At 37.1% G+C, this 23,452-nt stretch overlaps 1 protein-coding gene and 1 long non-coding RNA gene across 2 annotated transcripts; one reads left to right on the top strand and one right to left on the bottom strand.

Moving 5' to 3' along the window:
- Positions 1 to 377: 377 nt before the first annotated feature.
- LOC109244472 lies at positions 378 to 4,362 on the bottom strand. The gene is made up of 2 exons (XR_002070700.1): positions 3,853 to 4,362; positions 378 to 747 (listed from the first exon to the last, which is right to left on the bottom strand). It is a non-coding gene; the product is annotated as an uncharacterized LOC109244472 (long non-coding RNA).
- Positions 4,363 to 17,403: 13,041 nt separating this feature from the next.
- Positions 17,404 to 18,923, top strand: LOC109244469 (probable glutathione S-transferase). The gene is made up of 2 exons (XM_019411565.1): positions 17,404 to 17,738; positions 18,554 to 18,923. The coding sequence occupies exons 1-2, from the start codon at positions 17,418 to 17,420 to the stop codon at positions 18,896 to 18,898; spliced, it is 666 nt and encodes a 221-aa protein (XP_019267110.1). The 5' UTR covers positions 17,404 to 17,417; the 3' UTR covers positions 18,899 to 18,923.
- Positions 18,924 to 23,452: the final 4,529 nt, after the last annotated feature.

Genomic DNA, 23,452 nt, shown 5'->3' with positions numbered 1-23,452 from the left:
ATCCTACCTCTTCTATGTTCTTGACAATCCATCTTTGTTTCGGTACAGACTTTTAGTAGCACGTTTCGATCCTATTCCCTATTACTTAAAAAAAGTGAGTCACTGGTTCAGGTACAAGATACTATCATATAGTGTCACATAGCCCCTCGAGTGTACTCGTTTCCCTTTATTAGATACTCAAAAGCATGATAACTTGGGTCACATATCTATAGATTAGACTCGGGGAAACACTTCAATTATTATTGAAATAAACCTTGTTTTCAACTCTTGACTAATCTTAATCCTAGAGGTGAATACTAGTCTTGAAATACAAACTGTACAAGTAGAGGTATCAATTTATGTATCAAGTCTTTATTTTTTGGCAATAAATATGCATGTCACGTGAGCTTTTAGGGGATTTTATCTACATAACTTGCAAGTTAAGGGGCATAATTTGTTTGCCCACAAAGTATGTGTAGGATATGTCCAGATGCCTTTGATATGTTACAGCACCAAAGTATGTGCAAGTACAAAAGGGATTCCTGCTCAACTATGCAGGGAATTGATATATTCTCATGTGATCTATGTCAATTTCAAGTGCATTTTCACACCACTAAGATAAGAGAGGAAAAAAATATATCTCAGAGGTGATCGATACTGCAACTCTTTTCCTTCAGAACATCTTCTGTTTCTATTCCCAAAGAACCCAATGATGTATTTGAGCAATTGACTTCAATGCATTCTGCTGTTCTTCTTGATTTTTGTTCCCTGCCAGATACACAAAAGTCTTAATTTTCCAGCAATAGCCCATATGATGTTGAATAAGTTCAGAAACAAATCCAGTAATTCCCAGGCCACCATAAAAGGAAACACATGAAAACAAGTCTCCACCTCCATTACACACACAAGCAGCACATGTTGTACAAAGCCTCGCTTTATCAAGTTTTCTTGTGTAAGACAAGCCCCATTTAAAGCAATCCAGCCAAAAGAGGATACTGGGTGGGTGTGTTACTTTTTTTTCTTTTGGTTTGGTGATACTGTAGGGAGTGTTTTCGATAACTTTCAGAGCCTATTGTCAATTTGCCTCCCAACTAGCTTCTTGTAACTTGATGTTACAGTATATTTGCCGGTGGACTCATGCAGCCACCGAATACCGTCTTCAAGTCCTAACTACCAAGTTGGTGATGCTTTGTTCAAAAGTGTACCATAACAGAAGAAACGTTTTTTTTTCCCTATTTAATTTCATAACAGAAGAAATGTTTTGAAATCTCCAACAACATTCTGGAAGGCCATATAGGGGAACACGGTCCCAATTCAAGGGTTGTTGGACCAATATCAACTATTCTATGCACCAGCCTTCAGAAGGATAAGCATTACCAAACAAAACTATTAAACTACTTTTGACGAATAAGCAGATCCAGATTCCAGAACCTTTTAATCTCAAGGATGCAAACAGAAAAGTCTTCATAAACCAACAGCAAAACTTTCATTCTCTAGTGCAATTATATGAGTAAGTGAATCGGAAGCGGACTACCCACCCTCATTTTAATAAATAGATGCTTCAGTGATCACACAAGAAGGTTAAATATGTTGGCAAATATTTGTTTTCCTACAACTGGGAATCCAAAAAGTCCACAAAAACATTTACATCACTGTCATATTTTAAGTTGCACCAAGAGCAGAAAAAATTCCAAAACTCTAAGGGGCTGTTTGATTCAAGGGGTTAAGTGCTTTATCCCGATATAAATTTTGGGATTATTTATCCAATGTTTGGTAGGAGGTATCAGTTCAAACCAGTATTGTTTTTATACCTAAATCTTGGTATATGTTATCCTATATAGAAGGTGGAATTGATTATCCAGCAGTGCTATCAAAGGCCGAGGGTCTATCGGAAACAGTCTCTCTGCCCTTCCAGGGTAGGGGTAAGGCTGCGTACATCCTACCCTCCCCAGACCCCACTTGTGGGACCACACTAGGCTGTTGTTGTTGTTGTTATCAAAGGCAAAAAGCCCAAAAAAAGCTCTAAGGTCTGTTGGGGCTTTAAGAGCAAAGCGCAAATAAAGCGTGGGCTTGAATGAAGCAAGGCGCAAATAGAGAAAACTACAAATATGTATATATAGTCCAAGACTAATATCTACAAGCATGAATACCAAATGTATGGAGAAAGAAATTGAAGAAAATTTACGATAAAGTGAAATATCAATTGTTTAGTGTCGCATATTCTGGATTACGCTCGTTAGCAATGAAAAGTATGCCTTAAAGCCTTGATGAAACCATTGAAGTGCCCGTTAAGCGAGGCAAAGCGCTCAACACAATTTGAGCCTCGCTTCAGGGCTTAAGAGTGCTTTAAGCGCGCCTTTGATAACACTGTTATCCAGATTATAATCGTAGTCTTGCTAAAACCAGTATTATTTTTATCCTATATAAAAGGTGGAATTGATTATCCGGGTCATAGTCCCAGGATTATATCCCATATAAAAGGTGGGAAATCCTAATTTTGAACCAAACAACCCCTAAAGATATTGTGTATCTATACTCTACTATTTCTTTCTCTTAACAATGTTCAATAAATACAAAGTGGGACGCTTTTTCATGTGCATAGAATTGCTTCTTTACGTTGTCTGCTTGACAGCTTGTCACAGAAGTCTTCAAGAGTAGTTTTTTTTTATGTAACTTCAACATTTTCACTCCTAAGCTGCCCCACTTTTCCACATAGCTACAATAGACCATTTCACTAGCTGAATCCTATGTCTTTCTGAATTTCATTCACATAGGAAAGCTCTTCTTAGTTTGTCCAATTGATTTACAATTACTATACGGATCGGATGTAAGGATAAGCAGTATGTTAGTATCTCATTTACTACTCTATTTACAGGGTGTCCTTCAGTCATAGATAAATAACTACTTTCAATTTCTCAACTACATTCTACCACATTAGCCTCTCTTCCTTTTGCCCTTAGAATGCGCCCCAGTTATGTAGTGGGGAAGTTTTCTGCTTCACGGCCCAAAATCTTATTCAAAAACGGAACAATACAAATTGAATTGACTAAGAATATCATTAACTCAAGAATATAAATTCCTCAATCACATCCCTCAAAATCCCAAATTTCTACACTGGCAAAAAAAACATATTCAATCAACCCAATTGGAGAAGTAATTCTGAAAGGACTTTGTTTTCTTCTTCATTTCATAAGAATATTTTTCTATACTTACATGTCCTACTCACCATTTTTCCTTTTCCTGAGAATTAAAATTTTCCCCAAAAAGATAGTCATCTACTAAATATTTCAAATAATCAAATAAGATCACGTATCCATATAAACAACAACTATGCCTTAATCCCAAACAAGTTGAGGTAATCCTCACTAACCATGTAACTCCATTTAAATCATCTCATGCCAATATTATGCAAATACAAATAAATGTTACTCCTTTTAGATCATCTCAAGCCAATATTAAGCAAAGACAAATAGAAAGTACTAGAAGTTCTGTATATTTTTTAGATGTATAAAATCTTTCAAAGGTTAAACCACTTACAGAAAGCATAAGCCCCAGAATAGAAGTACTAACATCTAACTCTCCTCTACTAATATGTCTCGCCTATATAGATCTTTTTCTTCCATTGTGCCTTATCTTTTCCAAGCCTGCATGCCTCCCTAGAACTACCTTCTTCGCCCCATAAAAACCTTATACTGAAAAGTACATTTAAACTCAGCCCAAATGGAGAAATTATCCTTTACACCATTTTTTTTAGGCCAATTTAAAAAAGAACATGATAAGAGAAAATATACGCATAACAGAACCTTAACATTGAATTAGAATTCATTCACACCAAAATTTCGATAATATTTGAAAATTTCAAATTATACGTACAGGAAATCCAAAGGCGATCAATTATCTTCGCAATTGCTGATACTGGCTTCACCGCGATCCTCCGATTTACAACAATGGTGATCCTTCTTATTTGATTGGTTTTCATTTTCATCGTCATCGCTGTCATCCTCATCAAAAGGCTTTTCCTTGTGAAATATACAGCAAATCTTAGAGCTCTTCTTGTTGAGGAACTCGTTGTCGACAGTACCTTGCTTCCATGAAACGCTCTTCTTCTTCGGTTTCAGTTTCAGAGTTAGTGTTTCTGTTGGATGTTGCTGCTGCTGTTCAGACGATGAGGAGGACGAGGAGGATTCTGATGAGTTGTTTAGGGTTAGGGTTATTGTTGTTGTTGTTGTTGTTCCGGTGGTCGCCGGTAATGGTAGTTGTCTTGCGTTTCTCGCCATTGTCGGGGCTCCGGTTCTAGCGGTTCTTCTTCTCCTTTTTGTGTCCCTTTCTCCGTCTTCTTTTGGAATTTCAGTGTCGGTTAACAAAAAATAAAATGGTTGTGTTTTTTCTAATTTAGTTTTTAGGGTCAACAATATAACATATGTAAAATCAAAGGCTTGTCCTAAAAAAAATTGAACTTTTCTAAATTTTACTTCCACTAATTATTTGGGTACAAGTTATGTGATATTATAATATAAGGATTATAATATGGGATTAAATCTATATCTATATCTATTTCGTCTTTTCTATTTTTTAATAATATATAATCAAAAAACTTTTTTTATATTTAGAAGTTCTAAATCAAAAAGGTTTTTCCTAATATAATTCAGTGTTTGATATCTTTTCCTAATAAGAATATATTATATATAAAGACATAAATGTTATAAAACAATAAAAGAAGAAGAAGAGTATTGCAGAGAAAAGTAGAGGGAGAGAATTCTTATTGATTTGGGATGAATTACAATGGAATAGAACCCTCTATTTATAGGGAGAGATTGATTTAGCCACCAAGTAATAAACCCTAGAATCTCTCTAAATATGGACATTCACCATAAATAGAATTTTATTTATAACACTCCCCCTGAATGTCTATTCAACAGATAATGTGCCTCGTTAAAACCTTAACTAAAAGAAAATCCAATGGGAAAAAAAAATTCTAGAAAAGGAAAAAGAGTACACATGTTTAGAAATGCGCCTATTGGTTGCCTCGTTAAAAACCTTGCAAGGAAAACCCAGTGGGACAAAACCTTGTAAGGGAAAAAGAGTGCAACGCGCATTGACTCCCCCTGATGAGAGCATCAATTCACATCCTTGAGCCTTCGCATCCCGATCTTGGACACTAGCTTCTTGAAGGTTGACGTTGGTAGAGATTTTGTGAACAAATCGGCCATATTATCACTTGAACGAATCTGTTGCACATTGATATCACCATTCTTTTGAAGATCATGTGTGAAAAATAACTTTGGTGAAATGTGCTTTGTCCTATCCCCTTTTATGAATCCTCCCTTCAATTGAGCTATGCATGCTGCATTATCTTCATACAAAATTGTGGGTAGTTTGTCACATTTCAAACCACATTTGTCTCGAATAAGATGTATTATAGACCTCAACCACACACACTCTCGACTTGCTTCATGAATAGCAATTGTGAGCACGTGATTTTTGCCCTACGTGAATTGTTCCCAAAAATTCAAACAAATGGTTTCTTTCATTATTTTACCATTTTTTGTGAATTTTGTGTTATTTTCTGTTAATTGTTTGCATTTTATTTGTGCATTTTTATTCATATGAAAAATATAAAAAATACGCTTGACATTTGTTTCTAGGTTTTAATTTTAGGATTAATTAGTAGTTTAGTTGTTTTTAAAACAAAATATAAGAAAAATAACAAAAATAGTCCGCTTTTGCATTTTTAATTGTTAATTGTTGAATTTGTCACGAAATAGATTTTAAACAATTTTAGGAATTAATTAGCTTAATTTTGGAAATAAATTAGGTTTCATTTTAATTTTTTGCATTTTAGTAAAATCAGGAAAAATACAAAATGAAATACAAAAATAAATAAAAGAAATAAAAAGGAGAAAACAAAAGAAAATAAATTAAAAAAAAAGAGATGTCTTAATAAGAAGACTAAAATTGGGCCATCTTTACTCATTTCTGCCCAGCCCAAACCAATTAAAACCCACCCCCCGTCCAGCCCAAACCCCCGTCCCTAACCCAGTCCGTTTGTTTTGTAACCAAACGACGTCGTTTCCTGGAATTGATCATAGCCCTTGATTGTTGATCTAATGGATGGGAACATCCTAGGTTAATTGATATAGAATTGTCCGAAAACCCTACCTCCCCCCTCCTATCGTCGTCTCCATGCATCCACAGACCAGGCCCTGTACCGCCGCCGCCGGAAATCGCCCACGGCGGCGGCCCGTCTCCAAATCACCCCAAATCTACACCCTGAAATTCCCTTGTCCCCCTCCCTCCAAATCTGCAAATAGTTTCCCTCAAACATACCCGGAACCCGTCGAATATTCGATTGAAGTTTTTCTGGCCAAGACTCAAGGTCCTCCAAACCACTCCAAATTAACACCATAAGATCGCCGTGACTTCCTCTATCAAAACCCCAAAGCCCCGTCCCTCGAATCTGACTAGAACCCTTCGAATACTAAATTGAAGTTTTCCAGCCAAACCCCTAATTACTCCAAACCACTCCAAATTGATACCACATGGTCCCCTGGCTTCCCCCAAGAGAAATTAAGTGTCAATAGCACTCAATTCCCACCGGAGATGGCCGGATTTGAACTTTGAGAGTTAGTCGGAGTTTTGCAGTCGAGTCAGTGAGTTCCCCGATTTTCTGCTCTTTTTTCTTTTCTGGCGTTAATTTATTTGTCATGACTGCTTAGCTTCTTGATTACATGCTAATTTTGTTGGTTAATAATGTTGACATCCAATTTTGACCCTCCTTTCTTCCAAACTATTTCTTTAAGCTTCTAAAAAAAAAATATTACTAATAATATAAGAATAATTATTTTACAGTTGTTATCCCAAGATAGACCTAATTAGTATCATTATTTTTATTATTGTTATTATTTCTATTATTATTACTAACATTAGATATTATTACTATTATTATTAATATTATTATTATTATTATTATTGTTGTTGTTGTTGTTGTTGTTGTTGTTGTTGTTGTTACTTTTATTTTCATTCTTATCGCCATTTGCGAAAAGCATATCGTTTTCCTTTATTTAATTAAATAGTAATGTTTCTTTAATCCTACGGTTTATAAATACTTGTTCCAAAACATTATAGTTTTATACATATCAATTAGTGTAAAGGCTATTTTTATATGTTCACATTACGTAGTATTATATAATATGATTATTAGAATATTTTATAAAAAATTAGAAGCCCAAAGAAATACTCAAGAAGATAGGAGGCTAAAACCCCAAATATTGTCTTCTCAATCAGTTAGCCCAAGCCTAAGTCGGCCCAAATCTGCCCAACAAGCAGTCCAAAATCCTCCACTTTAGCCCAACTATAGAACACTCTAGAACCCCATCAAAACTACATCGTTTTGATAAATATGCCAGACTTAATCTTAGCCATTGAAACTCTTAATCCAATGGTTGGAATTTGTTACTTCACTCTCTCTCTCTTCACGTGATTTCACTTGACCAAGGCCCTAGATTTTTTATTTCTCTACTTCATCTTCTCTTTACTTTACTTTAACAGAAGAGACTCACCAAAAATGGTGAAAACTCACACTGTCATCTATGTCGTCACTGATCAAAACAGAACGTCTCTTATGGCCGTTTGAATTTCAAATCCCACCTAGAAATTAAGCCCTAGATTTTTCATTATAAATAATGGTGTTTTGAGGCCATTGGAAAAAGGAGAGACGGAGCTGCTGCCTTCACCCTTCAAAACCAGACTGAGAGTCGTTGCTCTTCCCCTCTATAAATCATTCTTTGCCTATTAATTATTATTCATCTCAGAAAAGCTTCATTCTTTTGAATCCCCTGTTGTTTCTATTGGATATTTACCTTTGCACAAAATCTATTATCTTTATTTATTTTAGTCGAATCTTCCTTTGTCCGAGAGGAAGGAGCGGGCTTGAAATCAGAGTTCGAAAGTACATCTAAGATCCGTGCCTCGGTTTGCTGCCCGCAAAAAGGTCAGTGATCTCCCTTTTCCATTTATCTGCTCTAAATAACATTTGAATTCTTTAGTAAAATAAGTGTTAGTTTTCTTTTCTGATCTTTGACTAGAAACTATGAAATAAGGATTTATCATGTTTTCCTTTAACGTATTTTTAAGCGCATTGTTTTATGTTATTTGTGAACTAGTAGACACGGATTAAGATTTCTTCATAATATTATGCTGGATTATGTTATTGAACAATGAGAAATATTGTATGCTGTAGAAGTCTTAATTTTTCTAAAACCTAAGAAGTCTATTACTTTTTGGATTTGGTGCCAGAGAAAGTATATTAGTAAAGTTATGAAATCATCTTTGTGTTTATAATTTGGCTGAACCTGGAATTTCGAAAGTTCACTTGAGATCATGATTTAGAGTTGCTTGCTTGGATAATATTGCCTGTAAGATGTCGTTTCCTTTAAACGAATGACGAAGGAATTATCAAATATTTGGCTTGACGAAGGCAAATTTCTGTTTAACTTGACTCGTGAATATAGATTTAGTCTACCATCCTTCACTCACTTCAAGTATTTTGCAACAAACAAAATGATAGCACTTCTGTTTTAGGAGTTAACTTTAAGTTTTGCTCACAAAATGTAGAAATCATGTCAATAGAAAGTTACTGTTGCTCCACTCTTAAAAATTGCTATTATCTAACTTGTGTAAGGAGGGCTATCATTGTAAGTTTCATGTTTGGAAAGAAAATTACATGAAGGTTAGAATTTTAAGTCTTTTATATTAATACTATATCGTAGGAATAAGTTTCCTACAATGAGGGATTCTATGAACATTTGAATTGTCAATTTGTTGTTAGTTCCTCACTCTTAATTTGGCAGAATATGCTTATTGCGGCTTTTTTTAAAGAGAAGAAGTGTTTGAATTTTTGTTAAAATCTAAAAAAAAATCTCTAAACCACTATACGAAGCAACATCTTCTGTTAGGATCAAATTATTGTGTCATTTTCTTATGAGCCTACATGGGTTTTGAGTAACTGGTCTTATGAGTGCGTGATAGATCGAAAGAGTCAAAACACCTGCTTTCATGTAGTAATTAGGGAAATATTGGTCCATGTTCATTATTCAACTTGTTCGTATTTAAAAGGGATGTCATTTAGAGTATTTTAATCTTTAGCTTTCAAAATATAAAAGCTTAAGTTTAGTTTCTAGTTCCAAGACTGTTAATTATCTTAGTATGGTTTAATTCTCTTGTTATAAAAATTGGTCGTTGCAAGTTGATAGTGTATTTTGCCCTCTTGTCTCTTTCTAAGTTTCATGTCTTTTGAGAGTAAGAACCTTTTCTAATTCTATTTCTTTACTTTATTCGCATATGCACTTGGAGCTTAATGCAAGACACGCCACCATACCCCGAGCATGGAGCCATCACATTACGTGTCTTCCTTAAAATGCATTGGATAGCAAGAAAACAAGCGAAATGCTTGGGGGCGCCTTCTTACTTCTTTTTTTTCTTTTGCCATTCATTCTTGTCTAGTTTTTATGATCCTTGATTTATTTGTGTGTTTTGATTTTATCGCAAGGATGAAATTTTATAACATTTGAAAGTTGCCTTTTAAGTTAAAATTAATCTGTAGAATTTGTCAAGTATGAATATCAAGTTAGTATATTATAGCTTTTAGAAGTACCTATCTTTTATCAGTTTGGGAACTAAGACTTTTCAGCCGAAACACATTTTGAAGAAGTATTTGTTAAAAGTGTTTTCCTCAAATCAATCCTGCTGGTTGCCTGTCGCAAAAAATGCGAGTTTTCATCAAGTTTATGTATCTATTAATTGACTAAATTATAGCTGATTTACTCACGTCATCCGAACTTTTATCCCTTAAATTATTTGATCCTTTTACCCATGATTTCAAAATGGGCATAAGATTTCTTTCGAAATTACTACATATATGCCCCAAGTGGAATCAATATCAATTTTCTCCTTTTAAGTCTTGTCTCGAATTTAAAGAGATCATTATATTTTACAAATTTGAAATTTGAAATCCGAAATACTAGCATTTTTTTAAAAGAAGTTATTTTAGCCAAGCTAATCCAATCATAAATGTTTTTGGACTTGTGCTCAATTTTCGTGAGTTGAATTAGATTTTTAGAACTTCATATTTATATTTTTATAACAAAGTTCTTTTTATTAATTAACCTAAGTTTGGCCGGTTAACCATTTCTAGTGGATCTTAAAAGGTGCCTTACCCCTTCCTTTTGAGATAACTAGAACCCTTACCTAGAATTTTTAAAACTAAGCAGACCATATAAAATAGAGTTAATTTTAAGCATTACTTAGCTAAAATTGGTGTCCTAATTCACCGTTAAAATAATTAGGTGGCGACTCTTTTAATCAATTAAACCTCGGTCTATCCCAATATGTTATACTCTAATTTGATCCGTGTTAAAATGGGGTATAACAAATAATTGCTAATCCAAAAATCAATAAGTCCTCTTCAATTCTGTTTCAATTCCGTTCAATAATTGTTTCATTCGGATCTTATCATTGTTTTAGTTTCTAGTTTAGTTTTGTTTGATTGGTTTGAACTTACCTTGGTAATTCTAGGTGTTAGCTTAGTTGTTGTTTGAATCCGCCCTAATACATGTTACAGTTCATAATTCTAATTGATTTTGTCTGGCCATTGTTTGATTTTAATCTGCATTGTTTGATTTGCTAGTTTTGATCAGTCAGTATTAATTTAGTTTAAATTCATTAATTGCATTAGTAATTTCATACTCAAGGATTAGTTTAAGTTTTGTTAGTGTTCTTGTTTAGATCCTTAGGCTCAGTAATTTCAGGGAAATTCAGAGGTAGCTTAGGCACTTAGGGCTGGGCAGAAATGCTGTAGGTTATACTAGAATTACCTAGAACCTTCTAGAATAGGACTTTAGTTCTAAATTCAGAAAATAGGTGCACTTACTTGAGAAGCAAGTCAATAACTAAGGGACTAGTTAGATAAAATTGATTTTTAAAAGAAGGACTAAGTGGCAAAGGCTGAAAATCTGATATGGCCTCATATGTGCCTATAAAAGGGCAGCTTACATGCCTTGAATAACAGGTTTTGAATCCCTGAAAGTTCCCCCTATTTTCCACCAGTTTTGTTAGCAAAATTTGAATTTCAAAATCTCTCTTAGATCTAAAAATCCAAAAACTACAGAAAACTTAAAAAAAGGGACTGTTTTATTCAATTTATGCGGTTAATTTCAAGCTTAGAGATTGATTTGCATTTCTTAGCTCAAATTCTGGTAGCTAAAGCTCAAAATTACTCCTAGTTTGATTTCGATTGGGTTTTGAGTTCAAACAAGTCAGTTTTGGGTCATTTTGCTGGGTGCTGCATTGCTGTGTTTCTGTGCTGTGTTTCTGGGCTCTTTGTGAAGTGAATGTGTTTCAAAATCATCCCTGATTGTTGCTGATTGTGATTCCTGTTAAAACCTCTGCTGCTGACTCTCATTCTTCCTGTTCTATTTCAAATCCAGGTGCATATCCAGAAACTTGACACATACAGATCTCCAACTGAAAATGAATGAAGTTGAAGCCTATTTTTGTTGAAATCTCCAATCATCTACTGCTTTCATTACAGTTTTGTTGTATTAATTGGACTGATGAACTACTAGGCGTTTGTGCTTGTACATTTGAGCTATTAGGATTGCGTGTGTGTTTGTTGTAAGATTTCTGGCGTTAACTTTAGTCTGAAACTCATGATTATCGAATGTTAGCTCAAAATTAGAAAATCAAAGTATTATGTTGCACTATCTCAATAGTTTTAGCCACGATGTTCATTTGTTTAATATTCTGCCCAACTTAGATTGTAGGAACTATTGCATGATCATAATTTGAGTCAAGTTCATTTTGCTATTCTGAAGTTTTGAAATAAACTAATGGTTTAGTTAGGAATAGAGTTTACAATTGCACGCCTGCATTAACATCAAATAAGTGATTTCTGTCACCGTGAGAAATAAACTGAGGTTCAACCTCATTAAGAGCATTAAAATTACAGAGTGATGTTCTGTTTGAAAAGGTTGCTTGTTTAAATACAATTGAAATATAAAATTTGGAATTAGAATGATCAATATTGGTTGGGAATGAGTACAACCGCTTGGGCAATTTGCTGTCTGTATCAGGCCCACGTTTGGGGCTGCACTTCTTCGCCTGGACATCAATTGAAATCGCTCAGGGCCAATTTCAAGGCCCAAAGCATTGAGCGGAGTTCTTTTAATTTAAATTCAGAACTTGTTTGAATATCCTAGCATTGATACGTTGACACGTTAATTAAGTAGGGCTTTATTATTAGAGACGAATTAAATAGAAAATTATAAATTGCTTTAGGATTGGCTTTTAAATAAAATGAGACGAGCCTCGCCAAATGAAATATAAATTGCGGGGCCCTCAATAAATATTGTATTAAAATACTTAGATTTCAGATGGGCTGTTTAGCGAATTTCACGGCTTTCCCTAAAGATAACAACGCGCTAGTCGCTTTAGGCGCGTATTTTAATAACATTACCTTCCTAAACTCAGGTGCACATTTATGTGACCCAAATCCAAATCTCAACGAAGTCAAAATGTGTCAACAACCATGGGTGCATTTATGTGACGTGGTTCGAGGCACATTTTCACGACGTTGCAATTCTCGTTAAAATAATAATAAAAGCGGTTTACGGTTAAAAAGCACATAAGCCAAAACATGTTTTGAAATCAGATAAATAAGCCAAATATGACAGTTGAGCGACCGTGCTAGAACCACGGAACCCGGGAATGCCTAACACCTTCTCCCGGGTTAACAAAATTCCTTACTTGGATTTCTGGTTCACGGACTGTTAACAGAGTCATAATTTCCTTGGTTTGGGATTCAACCGGTGACTTGGGACACCATTAATCTCCCAAGTGGCGACTCTGAATCTTCATAATAAATCCCGTTCTGATTGTCCTTTAAGTGGAAAAACTCCCTTATATACACCCTTGCGGGTGTAGCAAAAAGGAGGTATGACAAGCGTTTCATCCTCAGACGGACAGTTAGTCCGAGCGGACTATTCATATTTTGGAGGATATGCTCCGGGCTTGTGTTATCGACTTTAGAGGTTTGTGGGACCAGTTTTTGCCTTTAGCAGAGTTCGCCTACAACAACAGCTACCGGTCCAGCATTCAGATGGCTCCATATGAGGCGTTGTATGGTAGGCGATGTCGGTCTCCAGTGGGATGGTTTGAGCCGGGAGAGGCTCGGTTATTGGGTACAGATTTAGTTCAGGAGGCCTTAGATAAGGTCAAGATCATTCAGGACAGGCTTCGTTCGGCTCAGTCGCAGTAAAAGAGTTATGCAGATCGTAAGGTTCGGGATGTAGCTTTCATGGTTGGTGAGCGGGTCTTGCTCCGAGTGTCGCCTATGAAGGGCGTGATGAGATTTGGGAAGAAGGGCAAGCTTAGCCCTAGGTTCATTGGTCCATTTGAGATTCTCGATCGTGTGGGAGAGGTTGCTTATAGACTTGCCTTGCCGCCTAGCTTGTCAGCCGTGCATCCAGTGTTTCATGTGTCCATGCTTCAGAGGTATCACGGCCATCCAGCTCATGTATTAGATTTCAGCACTGTCCAGTTGGACAAGGATCTGTCTTATGAGGAGGAGCCGGTAGCTATTCTAGACCGGCAGGTTCGACAGTTGAGGTCGAAGAGTTTTCCCTCAGTGCGTGTTCAATGGAGAGGTCAGCCTCATGAGGCATCGACCTGGGAGTCCGAGTCTGATATGCGGAGCCGTTATCCTCATCTATTTCCCGACTCAGGTACTTTTTTCTTTTGTCCGTTCGAGGATGAACGGTTGTTTTAGAGGTGGAGAATGTGACGGCCCAAAGGGTCATCACCTATTTTCTCTTTCATTCCGTACTTCTGAGGCCTTGAAAACCTCATTTTTACTTGCCTCAATTTGCGTGCGCAGTCCGGGCGCGTAGCTGGAAAGCTTATATGTTAAATTCTGTGAAAAATTTCAAAATGTGGCTTTAAAATGATTAAAGTTGACTTGGGTCAACATTTTGGGTAAACGGACCCGGACCCGTGATTGGACGGTCCCGGAGGGTCCGTAGAAAAATATGGGACTCGGGTGTATGGCCGGAATCGAAATCCGAGGTCCCGAGCCCGAGAAATGAATTTTTAAAAGAAATTATTTTTCTGAAATTAACATGGAAATTTGAAATGAAAATGGATTAGATACTGTTGGTATCGGGGGCGTATTTTGATTCCGTCGCCTGGTACAGGTCTTATATGTGGTTTTAGCGCTTCCGGTAAAATTTGGTCGAAATCGGACGTCGTTTGATGTGTTTCGAACCTAAATATCTAAAAATGAAAGTTTATGTAGTTTGACGAAAAAGTGTTGATTTTGAGGTTTGATTCCTCGTTTATGATGTTATTTTGGCGATTTGATCGCACGGTTAAGTTCGTAGGATGTGGTTGAGTAGTGTGTGTGATTGGTTAGGAGCCCCGAGGGCTCAGGAGTGTTTTCAGAGGTGTTCGGGGTGGTTTTGAACTTAGAAATGTTGCAGAAAATCTGCAACAGGTGCCCAGGTGAATCCTTCTTCGCGTTCGCACTCTCCCTCACGCGTTCGCGATGCTTCATTTTGTTCCTTCATCGCGTTCGCATCACTAGTCCGCGTTCGCATAGAGTTATGGAACTCTGAGGGCCCAGCCCTCTTTTCTTCTTTGCGTTCGCGGTGGCTGGACCGCGTTCGCGTAGGTCCCCAGCCCCTTCCCATCGCATTCGTGTACAGGCCAACGCGTTCGCGTAGGCCAATCTCTTGGACCCCAACCAATTCCTTCTACGCGTTCGCCCTTCACCTTCCGCGTTCGCGTTGACCAACCCTGTTTACCCTTCGCGAACGCGACTCACTTCACGCGAACGCGAAGGGCAAAGTTTTGCCCAGTTATATTAAATTTCAGAACAGTAGCTACGGGTTTCTTTCAAAAAATACACGAGCTCTCTTCTCCCCCAAGCACTTAGGAGTCCATTGAAGCCCCTTTTCTTCAACATCGCTTGGGTTAGTAAATTCCAACTTGTTTTCTTCATTTTCCATCATTTATTATTGAATTCCTAAGCTTAAATCATGTAGTTTAGGGTGGAAATTGGGGGAAATGGGTAGAGTTAGGGATTTTTACTTTTTCCTAATTTAGACCTCGTTTTGGGGTCGGATTTGAAAACAAATTATATATTCGGGCTCGTGGATGAATGGGGGGTTTAATTTTGGTCCGAACCTCGTGTTTTGGCCAAGCGGGCCCGGGGGTGATTTTGGAATTTTTGGGAAGAAAGCTTAGAAATTCATATTTAGGCATTGGGTTTAGTTTGTTTAGCTATTATTAATAATATGAAGTCCTTATTGTATAGATTTGATTGAGTTGGAGCCAAATTCGAAAGGGAAAGCGGTCATTGTGGATTGATTTGGCCGTGGAAGTTGAGGTATGTGTTTGGTTTAACCCTAGCTTAAGGGAATAGGAGTTGAGGCTTGTTTGCTATTTGCTAATTGATCGAGTACGATGTATAGGCATGGTGACGAGTACCTATACATTGGTGTCTAGCATGACCGTGAGTCTGATATTGTGACTTTAATGGCTTCGTTGTATTATCCACGCTTTGGTGTGTATTTCTGTTTGTTGTGTAAAATTGTGGAAAAAAATGCGATTTATGAACATTGAGGAGCGTCGGCTCCAGTTGTAGAACGAATTGCGAAAGTATAAGTGATAATTGAACCTCTGGAGCATTTGCTCGAAGTTGTGAAGAGAATTGTGAAGTAAAAGCGAGAAAGAGAAGAGATTATTATGTTGCCCTCTTGGCGGGCTATTGTTGAGTGGTGATTCCTTTGCATTGTGTCCTTAACTGATACTAGGGTCGCTTAGGTTAATGCTTCCTTGTGTTGTGTGATGACTATAGTTATAGATGAGGTGGTTAAGTGTGGTAATAGGTTAGATATAGCTGAGGTGGTTAAGTGTTGTAATAGGTTGGTTATAGCTGTGGTAGTTAGATGTTGGAACAAGTTTGGTTATAGTTGTGGTAGTTAGATGTTGGAACTAGTGTGGTTATAGTAATTCCCTTGCCGGGATTTCTATTACTGTTGTCTATCCCCCGCCCCCATTGTTTGTGATTGTTGATTGGGTTAGGTTGTGTTATTTATATTTGTGGATCGGTTTGCACGCCGCAACAACACTATATATTTGTGGATCGGGTTGCACGCCGCAACAACACTATATATTTGTGGATCGGGTTGCACGCCGCAAAAATACTATATATTTGTGGATCGGGTTGCACGCCGCAACAACACTATATATTTGTGGATCGGGTCGCACGCCGCAACAACACTATATATTTGTGGATCGGGTTGCACGCCGCAACAACACTATATAATTGTGGATCGGGTGGAACGCCGCAACAACACTGTATACTTATGATTCGGGTTGCAGACGCAACAGTGATGATTGAGAATCGGGTTGCACGCCGCAACAGCATTGTATGTGATCGAATTGGGTTGCGTGCCGCAACAAATTATAGCTTAAGTGTGTTTATTCCGGATTAAGTTTCTGTTGGCTGTTCTATCCTTCAATTTAGACTTCTTGTTTTAATGGTTGCCTCCCCATAGTATGTCCCCCCCCCCCCCCCTTTTATACACTGCTTACTTCTTGTTTACTTTCCGCTATTATTTTGTTGTACTTGTATATATATCTGCACGGGTTTATCTGGTAGTCTGGTCTAGCCTTGTCACTACTTTTCCGGGGTTAGGCTAGGCACTTACCAGCACATGGGGTCAGTTGTGCTGATGCTACACTCTGTGCATCTTTCTGCACAGATCACAGTACCGGAGCAGCAGCTTTCGGACAACAGTAGTTGATTGGGAGCTGACTTCATTCCAGAGATTTCGAGGTAGCCTTGCAGACGTCCGCATGGCCCGGAGTCTCTTCTATCTTTACATTAATTTGTTATCCTTTGTACCGGATCAAACAGTATTGTGTTTTATTCAGACTTTGGGTGTAGTATTCTATAGACGTTCGTGAGGTTGTGACTCCAGTTCTTGGGTAGAGGATTCTGTTAGACTTCCGTATCTCCTTCAGTTTATTATATATGTTGAGACTTCCGCTTTATGTCATTATGTTTGATTTTATTAAATGGTTGGTAATTGTTGCAAAAAGGTAGATTAAATTGGCTTGCCTAGCTCCCATTAGTAGGCGCCATCACGACTCCCGAGGGTGGAAAATCCGGGTCGTGACATTTATAAACCCGTGATACACTTCGTGAGTCATGACACACATAAACAACAAAGGGACGAATATCTCGAGGAATTCTTAGAAGGCAAGGGAACAAGAATTTGCTTTGGAAACTCAAATTCTTGCCTTTATATAAGTTAACTTCTGCCTATCATCACCCACCAAACAGAAAAGGAAAAAAAAGGAAATTTAAAAAGTTAAGGATGGCAAAAGAAGATTTACGTCTATTAGATTTCTGGGTGAGTCCATTTTGCATGAGGGTAAAAATTGCATTTGCTGAGAAGGGTTTAGCTTATGATTCTCAAGAAGAAGATTTGTTAGGTGGCAAGAGTGAGTTGCTTCTGAAAACAAACCCTATTTACCAAAAAGTTCCTGTTTTATTGGACAGTGGCAAGCCAATAGTGGAGTCCTCAAATATTGTGTATTATATTGATGAGAAGTTTGCTACCCAAAATCCTTTGCTTCCTTCTTGTGCTTATGGACGATCCAGAGCAAGGTTTTGGGCTGACTTCATTGACAAAAAGGTTATATTTCTAGAGAGTTTTATGTTCCGTCAAAGATTTATATGCCGGTAGAATATATAGAGAATGTCTAATATTTTTTTTTTTTTAATATACTATTGGACTAAGGCGAGCTTGATTGGAGCGACACTAACCGTAGGAATTCATATGTCAACCTCAACTTGCTTGGAATTGAGGAGTCGTCACTGTTGTTTATAAACATGAATCTCAATTCATGAACATAGAGACGGATCATTCCGTATTTATTAGATACAAAACAAGGAGTTTGTTGGGCTAATTAGTAAGTAAAAGAGTTATATCTTATGAAATGCTTTTTGGTGCCAGTAATTTAGCTATTAGTATAGTCTATTGTATAGCTATACTATAGCATTGATAAAGAAGAATTTTCTAAATTATTTTGTGGCAGTAGGCCTTCAAACATCTGAAATATACCATGATTGAATATGACATAACGTTTCTCATAAAAATGATAACTCCTTTAGAAAAACAAACTTATTCAAGTAGAACTAAAACATACCAAAGTGAACAATATCGTAAAAAATAAACTGTGCAAATGGGGAATAATAATTTTTTGTTATATATAAACTGTTGAATCCTTGTAAATTAAAAAATATTTTGCTCAAGTGACAAAGGGGGTTCAAAATTGCTTTAACTCATAGGTTTAAATTCCAGCTGTGATATTCTAGTTTTTTTTTCCCTTTGTATAAATTTCTGGTTCCACCGCCTATATTATTTAATTATATATATTATTTTAAGTGTGAGATGTTAATCGGCTTTGTTATATATTATTTTTAAGTGAATACATCCATGAGGTGCAGATTTATGAAGCAGGAATGGCTATATGGAGGAGCAAAGGAGAAGAACTAGAGATTGCCAAGAATGATTTTATAGACATTGTGAAGAAACTTGAAGGAGCTTTAGGTGACAAAGATTATTTTGGAGGAGACAACTTTGGATATGTTGATGTCATAGCTATTAGCATGACATCTTGGTTCCATGCTTATGAAAAATTTGGAGGTTTTAAGGTTGAAAAAGAGTGTCCAAAATTTGATGCATGGACAAAGAGATGCCTTAAGAGGGAGAGTGTTGCTAGGGTTTTTCCTGACCCTGAAAAAGTTTATGAGTTTGTTGTCATGCTTAGGAAAATGCATGGCATTGAATAGCTTGGCAAGTCATCCTACTCGATCATATCGGTTATTTTCAGGACTCTTTTACGGCTATTAAAAGGGTCAATATTGATGACAGTAATCGATTTTAATAGTTATATAGTTCAAAAGAAAATCGACGCATAAATATTTGTGTCGATATAAACTATATATGTTGTTTGGTTTTTTTCTTGTTTCTATGTTATATATGTAATCCATGTGCTTTTCCTTATATGAAAAGAAAAATAAGTGAAATAATCAATGCTTTCCTTCTCTTTGTTTTTTTGTTTCTTTTGTGGTTTCTGGTCGTGTTTTACACCAGTTAATGAAAGAAAGGGATTAATAAGACCAGCCAGTCGTTAAGACTTTAATGTCTGTTTTAGCTTTTAACTTTTCCCATGGATTATATACAATCTACTAATTAAGTGTTTCGTGTATTACATTTCATTTCACATCATAGTACTTAAAAAATACAAATTTCGGCGACACAGTTATTTACATAATCAACTATTCTTAACTTACTTTGACAAAAACTATTTAAGAATTACTTTCTCTCTAGAATGAGAGCTTCTCTCAGCTAAGGCTGAAATGGCGAAGAAGCAACGGACTGGAGGGAGAGGGCAATTAGGAACGGTGAATCAACAGAGGACTTTTGGCATGAGAGCAATTCCACAAACTGAAGATGCAAAGAAAATTAGGAGCATTAATGTGATACAAGGAGTAATTCCGCTGGAATTGAAGCAGACACCTATGGCGAGACCATCAACGGAAACGCTAATGGCAACACCGACAATTACGCAAACGGATACTAGCAATCAAGCACAGTCTAGCGGGAAGAAATCATGGGCGGAACAGGTGGAAACAGAGGAGAAAACCATAGGTAAATCTCAAAACCTAGCTACAAATTTGAAATCCTGGAGTAAGATAGTAGGAAATACGCCAGTAGCTGAGGGATTTGACCTAGAAGGCGTAGTGAATTATAATGCTAATGTCAAAATTACGATGGAAGATGTAAAAGAGGAGATCGAATACTGGCAAACTGCGGTTGTATGTTTTGTGCTGGGATCAAATCCCCCTCTAACAGTGGTGGAGGGGTATTTCGATCGTATATGGAAAGATTTGGGGATTGATAAAGTAACACAAATAAAAAAAAGGAGTATTTATGGTCAAATTCCATAGTATAGAAGGGCGTACAAAGGCAATTGAAGGGGGAGTGCAGATATTTGATAGAAAACCAGTGGTAGTTAAGCCATGGAAACCAGGAATGGAGATAATGAATATAACAGTGGAGCAGGTGCCTATATGGATCAGATTAGTGGGTCTAGATCTAAAATACTAGGGGCAAGCAGCTCTAACAAAAATAGCTGGGCTGGTGGGGAAACCTGTGAAGGCTAATACCGCAACAACGAGGAAGGAGAAACTCATGTATGCAAGGGTAATGGTGGAAGTACCGTTGAACAAAACATATCCAGAATCAGTTATGCTTGAAAATGAATTGGGACAAATAATTGAAAAGGAAATAGAATATGAATGGAAGCCTATAATGTGTCAACAATGCAAGTTGTTTGGGCACACAGATCAATAGTGCAGGAGAGTGCAACAAAAGCCATAAGTAGAACAAGTAAAGAAAGAATGGAAGCCAGTGGAAAGGAATAAGCAGAAAGAAAAGCCAGTCATAGCAGGGGAAAAAATAGAACAACAGACAAAGGTTGTGCAAGGGAAAGCTTTACAGAAGCAGATTATCATGCCAGTGAGTAATTCCTTCTCAACATTGGAGGATCATGTAGAGGAGCAGACTGCAAGGGAGAATGCTAGTGATCAAATGTTAACAGGAAGGAGGAATAAAGCTAAAGGAATTACACAAGGAGAAGGTACTCAACAAGGAAAAGACAGCTCAATAACCAGCTATCAAAGGGGAGTACAAAGGAAAATAGAGATGGGTCCAGGAACGGGGAGGGGAGGTACAAACTCCCTCCCAAATGGATAAATTGGGATTTTAGAATGTGAGGCGTCTAAACAGGCAGGATAAACAGAAAGAAATGAATCTGTTCTTGCATAATGCTAAGGTAGGCCTGTTTGGACTCCTGGAGACAAAGATTAAGAGGCAAAAAGCATCTTTAGCTTCTCTTAATCTTTGTAATGGGTGGTCTTTTAGTCACAACTTAGCTTATCATCCGGGTGGGAGAATCTGGGTGCTTTGAAAGCCAAATATATTCAATGTAAATATCACTGATTTATCAGCTCAAATGATGCATTGTGAGGTAGAACACAGAGGGACTCATCACAAGTTTCAGATAACATTTGTATATGGATTTAATGACCAAGCTTTAAGAAGACAATTATGGAAAGAACTGGAGCAAATTCATGATGTCACTAATCAACCATGGGCAGTTATGGGTGACTTCAACTGTGTATTGAATAGAGATGAAAGGTGGGGATTCCAATCATAGTATCAGAAATTAAAGACTTTAAAGAGTGTGTAGGAAGATGTTCACTACAGGAGCTTAAATCATCTGGATCCTTTTTTACCTGGAATAACAAACATGGAGACACTAGTAGAGTCTATAGCAGAATTGATAGAGTGCTAGTTAATGGAGATTGGCTGATGAAATTACCAGGATCAGAAGTTCACTTTGGAAATGAAGGTCTTATGGACCACTGTCCAGCATTGATTAATTGGGATAAGGGGCCTCAAAATAGCCAGTACAGATTCAGATACTTTAACATATGGAGTCAAGCTACTGATTTCTATCAACAAGTGGAAAGTAACTGGAAAAAGGGGATTACAGGTACAAAGCAGTACAGACTAGTAGGGAAGCTGAATAGACTCAAAGCTACTCTGCAAGGAATAAATAGAGCTCAGTTTGGTGATGTAGAAGGTAAAGCTGTGCAAGCAAAAACAAAACTGGAGAAATGTCAAAGTAAGCTACAGAAAGACCCTTTAAACATAAGGTTGATTGAAGAAGAGGCAAAACTAGCTAAACAGTTCTCACACTGGAACCTGACAAGGAACCAGTACCTTAAGCAGAAGTGTAAAATTCATTGGTTGAATTCAGGGGATATGAATACTAAATTCTTTCTTAGTATGCTGAAAGCTAGAAGAAATGCTAACCGAATATTCACTATAAAAGACACTGAAGGGAGGACAAGTAATGATATAGATGGTATTACTGAAGCTTTTGTGAAATATTACTCTGCATTGCTTGGTACTAAGAATAAGAATAGAAGAAGGGTATGTAGTGCCACTGTTAAACAAGGCCCTGTAGTCTCAGAGGAACAAAGAGGCATGTTGATTGAGGAGTTTACAAAGGCAGAAATGAAGCAAGCTTTGTGGGATATAGCAGGAGATAAAGCACCTGGGCCAGATGGTTATGGAAGCCAGTTTTTTAAGGACTGTTGGGAAATAATTACTGAGGATCTTGAAGCAGGAGTGATGGAGTTCTTCAAGTCAGGGAAATTATTGAGGGCATGGAATAGCACAGTGTTGACTCTAGTCCCAAAATCTGATCATGCAGACATAGTAACAGACTATAGACCTATAGCTTGTTGCAATACCATCTATAAGGTGATATCCAAGATGTTAACAAATAGATTGAAGAAAGTCCTGCCAGATATCATATCCCCAAATCAAAGTGCTTTTATGGCCGGTAGAACCATTGTTCAAAATATCCTAATCTGTCAAGACCTGGTAAGACTGTATAACAGGAAACAAACCACCAGTAACTGCCTGATCAAAATAGATTTGAGGAAAGCCTATGACACAGTAGAATGGGAGTTTGTAGCTGAGATGATGCATGCACTGGAATTTCCTCAACAATTCATCAAATGGACTATGACATGCATAACCACAGTGCAGTATGCAATTGCAATCAATGGGAGTCTATATGGGAACATAAAAGGGGAAAGAGGACTTAGACAAGGGGATCCAATATCCCCACTGATCTTTGTCATATGCATGGAATATTTCACGAGGATAATGAATGTAGTTGCAGAGCAGGTGGGATTTGAATATCATTCTATGTGTAAAAGTTTGAAGTTGAATCATTTGTGCTTTGCAAATGATGTTTTATTATTCAGTAAAGGGACTTTTCAATCAGTGTTGCTGCTATTGAAAGGCTTAAAAACATTCTCAAAAAGCTCTGGCCTAACTACAAATGCAAACAAGTCAAATATATTCAGTGTCAATATGCCAATCCAGAGCCAGAAGGACCTGATGGAAATGTCAGGTTACCAGAAAGGAAGTCTACCATTCAGGTATCTTGGTGTGCCTATATCCGCTAAAAAGATATCTAAAATGGACTGTGAAATACTCATAGACAAGATAGAAGCTAGAATCAAAGGTTGGGGTACAAGACATCTATCTTATGCAAGAAGGGTGCAGCTAGTGAATTCAGTACTACTTCACATTCGTAGTTACTGGTCAACTATATTTTTGCTTCCAAAGCAAGTGTTGAAAGGGATAACTGGTATGTGTAGAAATTTCATATGGGATGGGAAAGCTGTCACACATAAGCCACCATTAGTGGCATGGGACTTAGAGTGTAGAACAAAGCATGAAGGAGGCTTGGGGGT

Source organism: Nicotiana attenuata, unplaced genomic scaffold (assembly GCF_001879085.1).
Source record: "Nicotiana attenuata strain UT unplaced genomic scaffold, NIATTr2, whole genome shotgun sequence".
Classification (NCBI taxonomy): Eukaryota; Viridiplantae; Streptophyta; class Magnoliopsida; order Solanales; family Solanaceae; genus Nicotiana; species Nicotiana attenuata.
Note: the sequence above shows the minus strand (reverse complement) of the source record. Positions and strands in the feature narration are given on the sequence as shown.

Excerpts from the sequence above, each read along its gene's own strand:
- LOC109244469 (XM_019411565.1), top strand. The coding sequence starts at position 17,418 with ATGGCAAAAGAAGATTTACGTCTATTAGATTTCTGGGTGAGTCCATTT. Across the intron at positions 17,739-18,553 it reads CTGACTTCATTGACAAAAAG|ATTTATGAAGCAGGAATGGC; the intron begins GTTATATTTCTA and ends CATGAGGTGCAG.